The sequence below is a fragment of the Artemia franciscana genome, chromosome 9 (genome assembly GCF_032884065.1).
Source record: "Artemia franciscana chromosome 9, ASM3288406v1, whole genome shotgun sequence".
Lineage (NCBI taxonomy): Eukaryota > Metazoa > Arthropoda > Branchiopoda > Anostraca > Artemiidae > Artemia > Artemia franciscana.
This window is the reverse complement of record NC_088871.1, coordinates 28,924,315-28,940,880: the sequence shown is the minus strand read 5'-3', so window position 1 is coordinate 28,940,880 and position 16,566 is coordinate 28,924,315. Positions and strand designations below refer to the sequence as shown.

Here is a 16,566-nt window from a genome sequence, read left to right as displayed (position 1 = left end):
ACAATTAATTATTGTACCACTATAAGGTCAATACAGATAGAGACATGTTACTAAATATGTTGGGAATAAAAGTATTCCGCTCAAGAGAGTACATGACCCCTTTTGTGATGAAATTAGGCATTGAACCCTCCAAGTTAGACTAATGTTCGCGTATGGTCTCTGAATCGATTAGCATTAGTTTTTCTTTATTTATTAATACATCAAACGGTAAGCAATAATGCTTGTCGCTATGCTTTGTAAATAAAGTTTCTCTGTATTTTATGTTGATTCATAAAATCACCTGATTTGTTTGTTTTATACTCTGCAGCAGTAAGTATCTTGGTTACCACGAATTGGAACAGAAATACTGCTTATCTTAGTACGATAAGATGAAATATAGGCCTTTAAACGTCTTTTGCTAGCTACAAAACTCATTACGAAAAATGACTTTCCTCCAGGAAATAAAAGGGCTTTTATTCAAACCGGTTCCTCGTATAGCCCTGCTTACGCCCATAGTTCTTTTAAAAATCGTGTCAATCTTCGTGCGACACACAGAGCATTCTGTTCATTTGACTCTCACCTCCAAAGCGGTGGTTTTGTGAGTAAGATATATTGTGGGGAGAGGGATTTATGACTCAGCAATTGTTTACACTTCAGAGCAAATTAAGCTCCAGAGGATCTTTAGGGTTCCATTGCTGGCAATCAATTCTTTATTAAGGTTTACGAAAAATTTGAAACTCTTTCACTACGCTGTGGCTCAGCAAAAAGCTATATCTCTTAAGAGTTGGCCCTTGTAAAATCCTTGCTATGCCCATTGCTCTGCTGGAATAATGTGTCAATCAAAGCTTTACAAAGAAGATCCTCAAAACTGTTGTAATTGAAAACAGTATATAAAACCCTCTCAAACCCTCAGTGCCAAGACTGATTTTACGCAGCCGGTGTACTGTGCTGAGAGAAAATATAAGCCCAGTAATCTCCATCTCATTAATTAGAATTTTGCTGCAAATTAAGGTTCCGAAGATCTGTGTAGTTTCATTGGTATTAATCTATTCATATTTCATCTTTGTTCGCAGAATCTATGTAACCGTATCACTTTCCTCTGGGGCCAGCGAAATATCAACTACTTCAGCAAACTCTGGGAAGATGGAATTTCAGCCCATTTGATAATGATAACCTCATGGCCGGAAGGATTCACAGATCTTTTTCTTGTGGCTCGGTTTGATCATCGTATCTGCTCATAAAGCAATTTAGGGGCATGAATTGTTTTTGCTCTTCATTTTCGTCAAAGATATTTGAGGGCTCATCGAGATTGTAATTTCTTTTACCCAGAGTTCTGATCAATTGTTAAGACTCAAGAATAAATTCTGAAAGATCTTTTCTATTTTTAGGTTGGATTGTCTTCTGGACAAGAAGATGTTATTCACGTCATTCCTGAGAGAGGTATTGTCACCTTACCTGATACCAATGTAGAATTTGATTTCGCATTTACTCAGGATCAAGATCAAGAACTCGTATACAATATTACCACAGCTAACTTGATTGAAAATCTATTTCAAGGTTAGTATTTTAATATAGATAAACTGTTAAACCGTTGCATTAATGCTTATTTGTATTTTTATCACAGAAAAGAATAATAAAATAATACAAATTTTAACCTCAAAGTTGCTGGGGGATGGTATGCCTTTCGATAAAGAAAAATGGAAAAAGACGAATTGCTACCTCTGACAATGAATGGAACATGGCTGTTTAATCCGACGAACCCTCAGGGAAAGTTTAAATATAAATTAAATTTAGCGTCCTCTTCTACTGCATACAATTCCCCACCCCTGGCCGAAAAGAACAACTTCACTCCTCCACAAAAACAGCTCAAAGGGGGCAAAAAATGTAATAAAAGTTAAACAGTTTAGGAAGCAAATCATTAGAAACAGAAATAGAAGTATCTAATATTATCTGAAAATACTGAATGAAAGAAACTGAATAATAAACAAAAAAAATAGTAAGTATGACTAATACCTCTGATGTATCCAAAGGGACCCCTAGTATGCCTAGGGACAGTGGCTCCCTCATTTAGTACAGGATGACGCAAATAAATAAAAAAGGAACCCGACTCTTGATAATTTACCTTTTTTAGCGTTTCTTCAATATTTGATTCTATTTTTGCTATTGTTAGTTTCAAAATGTGATGATACTTACGATTTTTTTCTCTATTTTAAAGTAGGTTTTCGATTATATTTCCTGTTTGATTCTGTGTATTTATGTGCATAGCAACCGAAGAATTGATGTGATCTCATCCTTGATGGTAACCTTGATTCCCCTAATGGCCTATAGATGCCAAACGAATGCTTTTTCTTGGAGGTACCCCGCAAGAAATGAGTAAAAGTAGTTTGCAGTAGACTTTTTTGCATGTAATCGTTGGTCAAAATAAAATATCCAAGTCTTTTGGGAAACTTTTATGAGCTTCTTTCAAAACTATTGAATGGAATCTACTTCTTTTTTCTTATATGGGACATTTAAAAAACAGGGAGATGTATTGGTCAGGTTTAACAATATGTTTTCATTTAATCGATGCTTATCGAGTTTCTGGCTTGAGCGCTCAAATTTCAGCGCTAAATACTAATGCTGATTTAAATATTTCAATGCTCAAAGGTCTCAGCAGGATCATTCCATGATATCAATATTGTGAAGATTAAAGACGATAGAAGATTACTCTATGATCTGTTGATTCTTGAAGATTAAATAAAAAGAAGTTAAAAAAATGAAATGCTTTCTGTAAATCACTTGTTGAACTATAGGATAAAGGGTTGAGAGGAAATGAGAGGGAGAGTGGATAGTTTATTTTCGTTTAAGGTTTAGCGTCGCTTTTACTTTCTTTTGAAAAAGAACTCTTTTTTTAAATTTACGTTTGTTTATTTAAAATGCTACTGGCCCCTCTTATCAAAGTTTGACTTTTATACAAGAATGCTTCGAGAAAAGTGTTCATTTATGGGTATCTGCTTTTCTAAATGAAATATAATCTTTCTGTAAAAAAGGGTGATTTCCGGCTTCTAACAGTTTCTCAGCTCTGATTTCTCAGCTTCTAACAGTTAAAATATTACAGGATTTAACACCACTGTAACTGCGTATGGTCCGACTAATACAGGCAAGACTTTTACCATATTTGGGTACTCACTTGGAAATGACAGAGGCTGGTCTCACACAGGACTTGTCGCTTTTTCTCTGAGAGACATCTATGACAGATTCGAAAAGGTGAGCTTGATATAACAAGTCATAATGTTTCTCTGAGTCTACCTTATTTAGTGTAGCAGGTCTCCAGTAGGGGAGACTAGTAACTCTTCGTCACCCAATCCCTCCCCACCAGTCTTCTTTGCAGCCATTGTCATTCTCATTTAAGTCTAGCAATCATAAGATAAAATTACATGAGAACAGGTCGAAAAGTCATTTTTGATAAATTCTGACCAGTGCTGCTTGTAATAAACAGGTACATCTGGAGATGCTGGAGCCTTTTCCAAGTAATTTTTATAAAACAAATTCTCTGTTTTCTGAATAACTAAGTACTTAATAAATATAAAAAACTCGAGAACAAAATAAAAAAATAAAGTCGTAAGGCGATTGATTTCGGATATCGTAAATGACAAATCTAACTACTTTATGTAATGGGGAAACACCTTTTAGCTCTGATCTTGAGATTAGCTAAACTTTCCTAGCTGGGATCTCTTATGAAATTTTTTTCACAGATAAAGCAGAATTAAAATTTAAATAGAGTGATTATTTCGCCTTTTTGATGTGGTTGTAATTTAGGTTTTAAGATATATGAAATCGCTATTTTTGTTTGAAAATCAAATAAAACTTGTGAAATCTTCGAAAAAAACCTTTAGTTAATTGCCTATAATTCTTGGGGAAATGCTTGTACGATATGTTCTTTTTTCATTATTTTTTTTACTGGTTCTTGTGCAAGAGCCTACAGTGCATGAATTAAAGTGGAATCGTATAGTCTATGTCACAGTTGACTGTCTAAAGTTGCTTTTTGTTTTTCGAACCCTGTTTCTGCATTCCAGTGAAAAACTACATTCAAGCAAGTAGAGTCCAGGTTCGAATCACAGCTAGATTAAAATTTAAAAGTGCTTAACAGTGCCCTAGCTGCATCGTAAAAACATCTTAGAGCAATAAGTAGAAGAATTTGAAGATTCAAAAGAAGAATATTTTCTCACGGATTTGAAACTGCTGTCATCTATTGTTACAGTCAATCTTGTTTGTAATTTCTGCTGAATTTCTAATTTTATTTCCGCATTTAGGACTTAAAACAAAGATATGACATACTATTGTAGTTTACCCAAATGTGCCTCCTATTTGAACCACGTCAAGAAAATGAGCTTTCTGTTTAAGAGAAATAGAGATAGAATACTGATCAGTAATCCTCGAGTAATAGCACTGAAGATAAAGACTAATGAGTGTTTTTTCTTCACGACTAATTGCCGTTTTCGGTTTTTGCTGTGTTTTTGCTCTGAACATACGTGTTCAGCTCGTCTGGGCTTGTGATAGTTATTTTTCTAAATGAATGTCTTATCTTGCGTTGCTTTATTCTGCAATTGCCAATTCATTATTTAAACTAGTTTCAAATTTTTTGAGAAGACTTCACTGTTTTGTTACTCTTAAAAAAAGATGGATATTCACTCTGCCCAAACAACAATATAATTTCTATTCGGGTCACTGCAAAAACAGTTCAAGCTCTGACCTGGTGTGCAAAAACAGCCCAAGGGCCCCAATTTGGACCATTACCCCTTTGCTTCCCTCTCCTCTATCCCAAATAACTTTTAATTAGACAGTCATATTGCATCTTCTAATAAAAAGAATTATGCGATCATTTATTACCAGAGGCACAAACTGGGCCCGTGGAACGTCCAATCCTACTCCGCCCCTCTCAAAAACAACTTCTTGAAGAAGGGTATATGTGTTGCACCCTGTTTGAATTATAATTACACTAGTTTTTTCAGTGTGTACGGTTTTGGCACCAAATTCCTCTCTAACAACAATAAACTCTTCTACTCCCAACCCCATTACAAACTTTGGTAAAAAAAAAAACAAGTTGCCCACTAGTGGGTATAAGTGTGCCTTGTTGGAAAAATAGAATCATCAACTAACAAAAATCTCATGCCATCTGCATTTCCCAAGGGCACATTGGAAATTGTATTTTTATAGCACATTAGAATAGCCAACAAAACATTTACCAAAAATTTGTTAAATCATAGAAATCACTATTGTAAAAAAACCTCAACCTCCTCCAACAGAAATCATTAACCCCAGAAGTGACTGAATTCTTATTCTAGTATTAGTCTATGATTCTGAATAATTTAAAATATATATTAGACGGAACAGAATTTTCTTCCTAAAGTTCACAAAAGAATAGACATTAAAAATATGCTAGCATACCTGCTAGAAAAATGTTAAAAATCAGCTCAAAAGAATTGTAATTTGAGCAATTTGACGAGTTTGGTTGAAAACCTTTAGTTGAGTCCCCTCAGCCTGCTTTGATTGAAAACCTTGCCGACACAGAGGAGATAATATTTATGTTGTAGGTACATTGAACAAACAACGCTTTCCTTAACAGTTAATAAAAAATTGTATTTTTTTTTTTACTTTATACTAGCGTTTCGTTAGCTCTTCGAACTGTTAACACGCTCAAGATCCCCGACCAATCTCCACCAAAATTCTAAGGAAATATCGTTTGAATTATTTGGTAGCTTTGGAAGTTCCTGTGGTGCTGGAAAAATCTGCTATTGAGGGCTTTGAGACGGTTATCCGACGCTGAGGTTTGCAGAATGATTTTTAAGGAATCGAATGACCTTAAAGGAGAGTTGCTTTCGCCGGATAATTTGTCACAAGCTATATCCGTCATTTTTTTCTACCTAGTGATATTTTTGTTTCTCTTATGATTTCTTGTAATTTTTGTTTTTGTTGAATTGTACTTCTTCTGGATTAGCGTCTGATAGACACGCATATATAAATAACTCTGTCCATGAACTAACAAAACGTAACGTTCTGAATTGATTTGATTGTTCGATTGTTCTGATTTGATTTGTTATTTACTTCAATTTTCTCGTTGTTTTGTTTTATTTTTTCATGTTTTTTCCTTTTTAAAGCCCATATTCTTCTTTATTTGTTTTATTTTTTGATCTTTATACATTATTTTTTCTTGGGTACACTAAGGACAACATGTTAGTTTAACATTTCAAATATTCATTATATATTTTACTACTCTGAACTTCACTAGCTGAAAGTCTTGTTTTATAGTTATTTTTCTCTTTTTCTGAGTTAATTATTATAATAATTATTATCATTGTTATGGTTCGGCTATAAAAGAATTAAAGTTCAGGTCAAAAAGGTCCATTGCCCCACCCCTTACCACTTCAAAAACAACGTAGCACTAATAGTTGCTGGGTATAGTCCTTAGGCCTAGTATTTTGAGGCGGGGCTTACTTATCTCTTTTTGCTTTTCTCTTTCCCCCATCACGAAAGCCCCGCCCACCGGAGTCAGGCCGGTATGGGTAGGCAACACTCGTCCCTTGAAAGAGAGGAAGGAGTCATCCGCACCCATCAGTCATCGGTGGCGACTAGCACCAGATACACTGAGCCGGTACTAGCCAGAAAATCTCTTTCTCCCACCTTGAATTGCTCCTCAAGGATATTTTCTTTTCTCATGGTTAGCACTTAATATTTCCATGAAGTTACGCTACCTCAAATTTTGATCCGATGTCATGGGAGTTACGGGGGTGCCCAGGATAAAATATTAGCATTGGAGGGGGACTAGATGCTTTCCGATCACTATAGGCGCTTAAAAAAGAAACTATAATTCGAAAGTTTTGATTGAAAGAACTCCCTACCAAGTTACTACGACCAGCCCTTCTATGGGGAGTGGCCGCGAGAAAAATATTACGTGCATGGTGTGCATGGGAGGTACACTGCAAAGGGTACATTTTACAAGGAGATATATCTGACGAATCAAATTAGAAATTGCTTTTATGTTACAAAATAATTTGTTTGCCTCCTAATGGAAGAAGATGAAATCTTGATTGGTCTGCTGTTGGGATAGGAAATTTCAATCGAATCTTCGTAAACCTTTTTCTCTAAATTGATTCATATTGATCCTTAGTATTTGTAACTTGGCTTGTTTTAATGAGCTTCTAGGCTTATCTGTGGTTAGGGGGTACCAATCAAAATTTCAATGCTTGTCTTTTTTATTCAATAATCTCCAAGAGAGATGTCCACTCACGTTTCTTAAAATACAAATCATTCATTATCCAAATACAAAGGGTGCAAATGATCTTCCGAAAATTTTCCGAGAGAACGAAAATAACTTTTCCGGGAATTTAATAATAAAATATTTCTGCATGTTTTAATTTAGTAGGATTATATCAGGAGGTCTTTGAGCAATAGATAATAATTTAATTTTTTCTGCTAATCATTGCTGCTCTACTCTATCTCTCGCGAAATAAACCCCTATGCACATATATACCCAGCTTGTTGAATTAATGTGCTTATCTGAGGGGTATTAAGGAACCTAATAACTCATTCATTTCAAAAGATATGTGGGTTTTTTGGACATGATGACATTAACTACTCAAGATAGCTTTTGAACTTCTTATTTGAAGGAATGCGTGTAAAGCCGAAGCATTTTTAATATTCTTAGATATAGAAGAAATTGACGGTAAATCTAGAAATGCCGAGAGATGCAAAAAATTTAGATCTTCAATATTTTTCTTTGTTTGTTAAATAATATTTTTTGTGTTTTGTTAAAATAATTTCAATCATGGGGGCGAACACGCTGTTTCCTTTTCCTAGGGAGAAGGAATCTTTCAAAGCAACCTCAAGGAATACCTCCCTCTCTCTTTACCCTACTTTTCCCTGGTTCGAATTATAACTATAGAGAAATAGAAATGCTGCTAAGATTAAAATCTAAAAGTTTTGTTTTTTTCAGAATTTTTTAAAAAGTGTCTCAAATGTCCTTTGTTCATTTGTGAAACTTTTTCACATTAAAGCTTTTCACTACAACTTGATTGAGAAATTTGTAGGGCCGGCCTGAGCAGTTCATGCTAAAGTGCGCTTAAGTAAATTCTTCCTCTTCAAATCCATGGAAACAAGAAAAAATCCTAGGCTTCTTCTAGTATATAGAGAATTTTCCCTTTATTAAGATCATAACCACCGATAATTCATCTTTTTGAAACTTTCTCTTTGTTTTGTGAATTTAGTAGGCTTGTCTTGGAAAGCTTCAAATGTAAGTTCGAGGATAATTAATCTATATTACTTTTTGCAGCTGTTGCCGAAACGGAACATTTCATTGTGTGTCAGCTACTATGAGATAAATAATGATGAAATCCATGATCTACTTACTCCTGACCCCTCTTGCAATGCTTTTCTTGATACGGATGAAACAGTACGTATGAAAAAACCAACAAAATAAGCCAAGTGTATTGTGTAGCGTAATGCTTTTTGGTACAAGATATGGTTCGTTTTCTCAGGCAACAAAGCTATTTGCGTGCCCACATTTTCTGCACATACTCAATGTTTGTGTTCCTCTAAAACAAGGGGTTTTGTAACAAGCATGTAACTATGAATTGCTCCAAAATGGCAAAATACTTATAACATTGAATTGATTGGTCTCTTATCTATCCATTCACCGCCATCCATTCACTATCCGTTCGCCAGAATTTCGATATTACTTAGACTTTTTCTTTTAAGAAGACCTGAAATTATCTAAAAAAATAGAAAAATTGTTCATTTTCAACAACTTTCAACTAAAACTTAAAATATTTTCACTTTTAGAACTCTGTACACCAGAATTCAAAATATAATTCGGTTGATGGATAGAACCGAGTCTTAGCTATGGAGTAATAGCAAAATTTTTGTCTTTTGTTGATAAATTAAAGTCGTAGGAGAGCAGAAAAGAAACATATCAACAATTTTAAAGTTAACATAAAATTTATGACAAATAAAGGTTTTTCAACTTGTCACATAAGAGACAGGATGTGATATAACTAAAAACATTTTTTATAGCTTTGGAAAAGATAAAGGGTGTACTTTGTCCTGTCAAAAAAAATGAAGAACAAGAATATGTAGTGCGTTTCCTTGTATCCTCATTAAGGTATTTCATACCTCTTGAACAAAACTAATAAATTCCGCTGGGAAGTGCTGATCGAACTTTTTAAAATTTCACCCCATTTTCCTTATTGGTCAAAATTAAAATGTAGGGCGGGCCTAAGTCAACCAATGAAATTCATTCTTGTCTAAAGCTTCTAGGACTGACATAACAAGAGAAGTTTATATTTTTACCGACGGGAAAACAACCCGACGGGTTAATCTGATAGAACTTACGACAAAAAGAATCTGTAAAAAAAAACTTGAGTTAGTTATTTTCATTGTTGTTAGTGGTCTTAAGTTAGATAAAGGCAGGAGAATTTTTTTCTCTTAAACTTACAATTTCTTCTCGGAAATTTATATATGTTTCAATACTCATAGGCGGATTTTTCTTACCTACTAAATGGCCAATGGAAAGTAACAAAAAAAAATCTTCTTCTGTTTCTCAAATTCTAGAATAATATTAAATATATTTCCAAGTAAAAACTTACGAATATCATCAATAAAACATAATTTATTAATCCCCATAAAGGCTTTACGGTCTGAAAAGGGGGAAGGATACGAATACTTGTGAAATACTAACTAATAAGTATTAAGTAAAAAACTATAATAATTCAATAAGAGACAGAGAGGGAAGGATAGGTATTGTTGAAAATATAGGTATTGAATAAGACAAACTTTAAAAGGCTGTCTTAGAATCGGAAGACAGGTTAAAAAGATACAAATTTATTTCTGAAATTTGTATAAATTGTATAATGTTCCCCCTCCCTCTCATGGAATATTTTTCAAGTCTATTAAATAACAAATTGAGAACATAAAATATATTCCTGTTTGTCGAATCATAGAATAAGGTGAAATGTTAAAAACAAAAAACAAGCAAATATAGTTCGCTGATACCCATAGAAACTCTTCCACCTTATGCTAAAAATAATAATCAGCACCAGCTCATAAACGCTCAATAGTTATAATAAATAAAGAAAAGAGAGCTAATAGAGAATTTTGGATCCATGGTGAGTTTATAATTGAAAAAATAGCCAAAAGATTGTCTGATCGTTTTTTCAATTGATACACTAGGTGGAAATGTGCGCTGCTTGAAAGCGGTTAGAGTTCCTGATAAAGAATTGTAAGTAAGAGAGCGGCTCGGCTCAACAGCAATCAACACTAAAAATTACATTTTGATACAAAGAGATACATTAAAAAAAATCGACTTATGCTGATTTCAAATAAATACGATTTATTGTTAACCATCAAAATTTACTAGCCTGAGAAAATTCAACTGATTCTTGAAAAACATGAGAAACATGTTTTGTGAAATTATGCAGGCAAAACCTACTTGTCCAAAAAGCCATACACAACTTTATTTGTTTAAAAGTTTTGTTATTATTGTTAAAGCTCTGTCAGCCATAGAAATTTAAAAACGGATTTACCTCACCTTTTACGAAAACGGAATCATTTTTTTTTATTAATTATACATTGTTCACGATTAGCTTCCCTTGTTTTCTCGAAAAAAACTTATCTAAGTTTATCTAATCTTATCTCTTTCAACGAGAAATAATTGTATATTTATTTATGCATGTATTTTTTCTCGAAAACGGCACATTTTTTTTTTTGGAAATCTGGCATCCTGGGATTCTCTATTAAGAAGAAAAAAAAACGCTGTTTATAGGTTAGGAATTTGAGAGAATCCGTTAAGGGCCTTAGTTTGAAAAAAAAAATCCGTATGATTAACTTCGTATTTATGGGAACATCTAAGCCCACACGTGCCTTAGAAGTAATACCAAGTACAAACCTACTTAGATGCCTTTCTTACGACAATTACAGTGAGTGAAATTGAAAGTGAAGAACAAGGAAATATTCGGTTAGAAGATAAGCGACAGCGAGAAATAATGTGATTTATTCTCTTGAAATTTACTCATAAATATGACGTTACACGCACGGATCCATTTCCAAAGTTAAGGCTTTTAAAAGATTCTTTAAAAGAAGTTTTAAGGTTATTCTGTTTTCTGGTTTGACGAAGGTGAGTCTCAATAAGATTGACTGCCTCTCATTTTTATCTATCTACTTCTTCTAATAAAGTAACAAATTTGCTAGCTTTACCAATGGTCCAAATATTATCAGCCCAATGGTCCTTACTTAGAGTTGTCCTGGGGCTATGTGGCAGCTAGAAATTTTGTCCCTAAACAAGAGTAGGAGTTGATACCAAATTAGAGCTCAATGAAGAAATAATTACTCTTGATCATTCATCAATGTTTTCTATCACGTGCTCTTTTTGAAGTCTGACCAACTTTTAGTTCCTGTAAATTGTTAACCCGTCTTCTTTGGTCGGATTCATTGTCCAATCTAGAAATAAGAAGAATTTAGTTTGAGTCCTTTTTGACAAAAACACATTTTTATCAGAGCGGAAATCGTGTGCTATATTTGAATCAATTATGAAATTAGAAAATTAAATTGAAAAGGGCTGTTAAAGCTGGAATCACTATTTAACGTATAATTTTTTCTTTGGAGTTATCAATCTCCACTTATCAATTTTCTTTAAGCAGTAATAAAAGTTTTATAGATTCAGATTTTTAGTTGCAACTAGTAAAAAACGTAGCTATCAACGAATGTCTTTTACAAGCTCGTTGCTGCATTTTTGTCATAAAAGTATATTGCCGCTGGATGCTAACTTGCTTTCAAAATTTGGAACAAATTGGTCCATAAGAAGTAGGTTGAAAATAAATGGACAGAATCCCTGATAATAGGACACACAGTTCAAACACAAACACACAAAGGTAATTCTATCAAGTGATCAATCGTTGGTGTTTAAAAGTTTGTATTATTGTAATTGTTATAACTGTTTCATCTTTTTATAGCTTTATCATATTTTGAAGAATGAAGTATAAAAGAGTGTGTTGAAAAGATGTTTTACTTGATTATTTTGGGCTTAAAACCGATCTCAGTTTGTAACTCTTATAAAAAAAAAAAGCCAAACCCTTTTAAAATGGAGACACCTATGACTTTTTTTTTTAATTTGGCGAATTTTCAGAAAAGCTTACATATAGCTTGACGTAGCCTAACTCTGCTTGCCTTGTTCGCTGGGATTAGCTGCTTAGCTATTCAGACAAGGAATATTCTGCAAGGTTTCAATTATCTTTTTTTTATGCTAAGTGTAAAATTGCCACTTCTGCCAAAACAGAAACCTTATATGCACCTTTTGGCTTCCTCCACCCTAGCCAAAAAAATTGATGGCAAGTTTGACCCCTACAATCTCGCCGAAAGCTTTTTTGGGTACTGTTGCTCCCCTTCAATGTATGTCAGTCTGTTTCAATATGTATAAACTCCTATTGAAATAATAGTACTCTTGTTGTTTTTCATCTTTTATTTTTCTCTTTAGGGGTCTGTTATTGTCTCAGGTTTGACCGAAATAGACTGCATCTCAATGGATCAAGTTCTGTGTTGTCTGGATAGGGGACTGAAACTCCGTTCTCAATTTCAGTCTATGACTTCTTTTGGTTCAAACCTCACTAAACACTCTCACATGGTGTTGACTATCGTGGTGAAGCAGAGATGGATTGAAGGTACCTGCATTACTGTTGCTTAAAATAATAACGGTTGACTTGAGTTTCTAGACTACGTCACTTAAAATAGAAAAAAAAATCAACTATATGTTTGGAAAATTATCTTTTAACAGGTTTTAAACAAGTACCCTTGAAATAAAAAGCGACTATACAGAATTCTTTTAAAATTAATCTGTTAACTCTGATAACGATATCTATAGTAACAAGTAAAACCCGCAGGTTTTGATTTATTAAACGAAGTATAGACCAATTAATGATGCTGCTGTTAGATATAAGGTTTAATGATGAGTCCCGAGTGTGGTCAGACTTAAAACCTTCAAAAACATTCCGAGTAAAACTAGCTTGTAGTAAATATCAATACAAAAAAAAATAATAAAAACAAAAAACTCGTAAATGCATAATATAGGGAGATGATATATTTCTAGACACGACATTAGTATTATGAAATGACACTGCACAAACGTATTTCATAGATCCATTAGACAGGTTGGCTTTAGTGTTATCATCATCTTATTCGCTATTCTTATTGGTGCTGCTTTTACTATAAATTCAGTTTTAATTTAGTGTAATACCGGGGAAGACATGGTTCTAATCAGTCATATAACAAGTTCTACAAAGCTTAACCCAATTATGAATGATCAGTTACTTCCAAATTTTGTACTTAAGTATTGTGGCACCTGTAGAGAAATCTACTTAGTTACCTCTCGAGTTACTTTCAAAGTTAAGACTCGTACTTGGCTAGTACTTGAAGTACTTTCTTTTAGTTCCAATAGGCTGTTTTTTAAGTTTGTATTTTACCATATTATAATTGTTTGAACCAATGAGAGTTTTCATGTTATATTCCTTAGATTGATCCTACTTGCTATGCCTTTTCCTGTCCTTCCATATGCGTTAAATATATCTCAGCTATTTTCAATTACATCGTAGAAACTCGTATAAAAAAGAGACACGATTTGGTAGTTATTAAAGAGTGAGGTTTGTATAATAGGTCGTCTATTGTTTACATATAGTATATGTTATTGTGAAACGTGGGAATCTTTGGACTTTTCTTTCCAAAAAGACGAAGGGCATTCAGGCTAGTCTTTCAGAGAATGTTGAGGGGAGTTTTTGAACGAAATCGAAACAAATTATTTGAATATTAGGTTGAACTAAATCAAAACGAACTATGAAAACGTAGAATGTCAAAAGGGTGACACAGCCATATCCCAAGAATGGTTTGCATTATTGAGTTGGACCTATCTGGGCAGGTTGTGGTGGATTTTGGACTAGCCAGAAGGCAGTATGTGCATATTATTATCACTACTACTATGATTGCTGTAATTAATTACGCTAAGCGTATTAAGGTGAAACTTTTAGGGTTTGTTGAGGGAGAGTTTTAATTAAACGAAAAAACTATATGCATGCAGGTTTTCGAAACGGCTTATAAGCAATATCATAGGCTGTGTAGCGCTATCATAGATAGTAATATCATCGAAACTTTTAAGGAGCTAATCTGATTGGAAACTAAAAAATCTGGTGCCCTTTTTAAGAGTTGTAAGTTATTGAAGGGCAAGCAGCCCTCTTCCCAAGCCCAGTAACTTTTCAAACACATCCAATCAAAATTTCGAGATAGTCGATTTGTTCAGCATAGTTAAACAGTCCAGTAACTATGTTTCTAAGGATATTGGGTATGTCAAAAACCTCTTTCCCAGCTTTGCCCACGTCGTTACATTTCTTCTTTGTTATATTGTTGTATAATTCCATAACAATCTGAAATGTTCCAATGCCTATGTCCTCTGAAATATCTAAATTACTTATTGGCATAATTATTGTTTTATTCTTTAGCTTCAAGTCATAGGGTGAAAAATCAGCAATTTCAGTTAAATTAAGAAATTCGGGCGTGAATTTAATTCCTCCTTCCTGGATATCCTCTACAGACGCTAAAATACGCATTTCTTATTCCATTTTAATTTCTGAAATACCTAAAAATGCAAATTATCGGTTATTCTTTAGTTTTACAGTCAGATTTTCGTTTGTATTTAATGCGATTTTTGTTGTTTCTTGTTTCATGCCTTTTTCTTTAACTGTTCAGAGTAATTTGTCATCTTGTGTAATTTTGCGTATGTCATCTATATATATAAAAATAAGTTGTCTGTCTGTGTGTCTGTCTGTCAGGTGACGTCATGTTTCTGTGTCGACTGACGTCATGAAGTTAGTTGTCGTCATTTTTGCTATGACGGTGACGTCATTAAAGATATTTAAGACATGCGTTCACGGAAAAATGTTTAATTGTAAAATGACTGAAGAACCTACAATGGCAACAGCCGAGGAAGCTGCTCAAAGAGTCTATGCCAAAAAACTTGCTGCTGATAGAGAAAGTAAGAAAAGAAAGCGTGCCGAGGAATCACAAGAACAGCAAGAAAACAGGCTTGCAGCTGATAGAGAAAGTAAGAAAAGAAAGCGTGCCGAGGAATCACAAGAACAGCAAGAAAACAGGCTTGCGGCTAAAGAACGCAAAACCGCGCAGTTAGATGAAAATCCACCTGGAAAGCGAGAGTCAAAACATATCAAAACTGAAAATGATAGCGATGATGATTGGGTTTGGGATTTTGACTTGGATAAGGTCATCAATGTCTACCAGATTTAAGTTAAAAACAAAGGTTCGGCGATACGTACTTCATAGTGACGCTGAAAAATAAAGAAGAAAAAAAAACTGAAAAAATGTAAAAAACTAAAAAAAACTAAAAAGAAAAAACACTCAAAGATAAATTACAGACCGGGACACAAATGACGACCGACACAGAGGGAATATAAATGACGACCGGGAACCTCAAAGAAAAATTACAGACTGGGACACCCGGACACAAATCACGACCGGGAATATAAATGACGACCGGGACACAGGGACACAACTACAACGGGGACGCCGGGGCACAGGCGGGATATATAATTGACGACTGAGACACAGGGATTGTTTGAATAGAAATTACAGACCGGGACACCGGGACACAAATGACGACCGGGACACTGGGACACAGGGAATATAAATGACGACCGGGACACTCAAAGAGGAATTACAAACTGGGACACCAGGACACAAATGACGACCGGGACACAGGGAATATAAATGCTTTTTATATGCACAGACAATGGGACAGCGAAGAATGTTGTATATTCGCATGTTTTACGTAGTTAAAAATATATATTTATATCTATCTCTATTCACAGGTGGGACACAGGGACACGGCTACAATGGCGCGTAACTAATATGGCGCGCAACGACTTACGCGCGCGGGGGGGTTTGGGGTGACAATGCGACCTTTTGAAGTGTATATAAATGTGACGTCACTCGAATGGTCTTTTTTCCACAAAATTAAGGTTCGAAACAAATTTTCTTAAACTCGTGACCGTTCTAGATCGTTTTTTTCCGCCAAAAGATCTCAGGATGTAAATTTTGAAAAACAAACTATGAAGCCGTTTCCAAGAAAATATGTATACACATGTACATACATAAATTAATACACAGTTGCTCCTATATATCTTCATAATTATTTTTATTGTTGGTAATGTCTGAAATTTCGTTTATATCCCAATATTGTAGCTTTTTAATTTGTCTACTAATCGTACAAATACTAATGTGTAACTTTTAAGTCTATGATAACCACATTATGGCTAGAATATGACTTTTAATTTAAGAGGTATATTATTACCATAGAATAAATGTTATTTAAATTTATACTCTTAAACACTGTCTATAAAATTTGGCTCATCTATATTGATCATGGTCTCCAAAATATGATGCACTCATCCCCTCCCCTAAGTCAATGATAATTGATTCCTGTTGAGGGCAGAGTTCATTTTATCATATTACATAAAGAATTTTCTACCATACCTAGTCATTTTTTTAATGGACTTTTTTTTA

The 16,566-nt window shown here is 34.1% G+C and overlaps 1 protein-coding gene and 1 long non-coding RNA gene across 3 annotated transcripts in view; one reads left to right on the top strand and one right to left on the bottom strand.

Annotated features, from left to right (window-relative positions):
- Positions 1–16,566, top strand: part of LOC136031235 (kinesin-like protein kif7) — an 84,013-nt gene that overhangs the window by 11,051 nt on the left and 56,396 nt on the right. For both annotated transcript variants that reach the window (XM_065710639.1, XM_065710638.1), the window contains exons 3-6: positions 1,368–1,536; positions 3,077–3,225; positions 8,288–8,407; positions 12,482–12,665. In XM_065710639.1, the coding sequence (XP_065566711.1) occupies positions 1,368–1,536; positions 3,077–3,225; positions 8,288–8,407; positions 12,482–12,665 (622 nt within the window). The remainder of the gene's footprint in view (positions 1–1,367; positions 1,537–3,076; positions 3,226–8,287; positions 8,408–12,481; positions 12,666–16,566) is intronic.
- On the bottom strand, positions 8,563–11,323 carry LOC136031238 (uncharacterized). Its single transcript, XR_010618472.1, has 2 exons — positions 11,206–11,323; positions 8,563–8,727 (listed from the first exon to the last, which is right to left on the bottom strand). It is a non-coding gene; the product is annotated as an uncharacterized LOC136031238 (long non-coding RNA).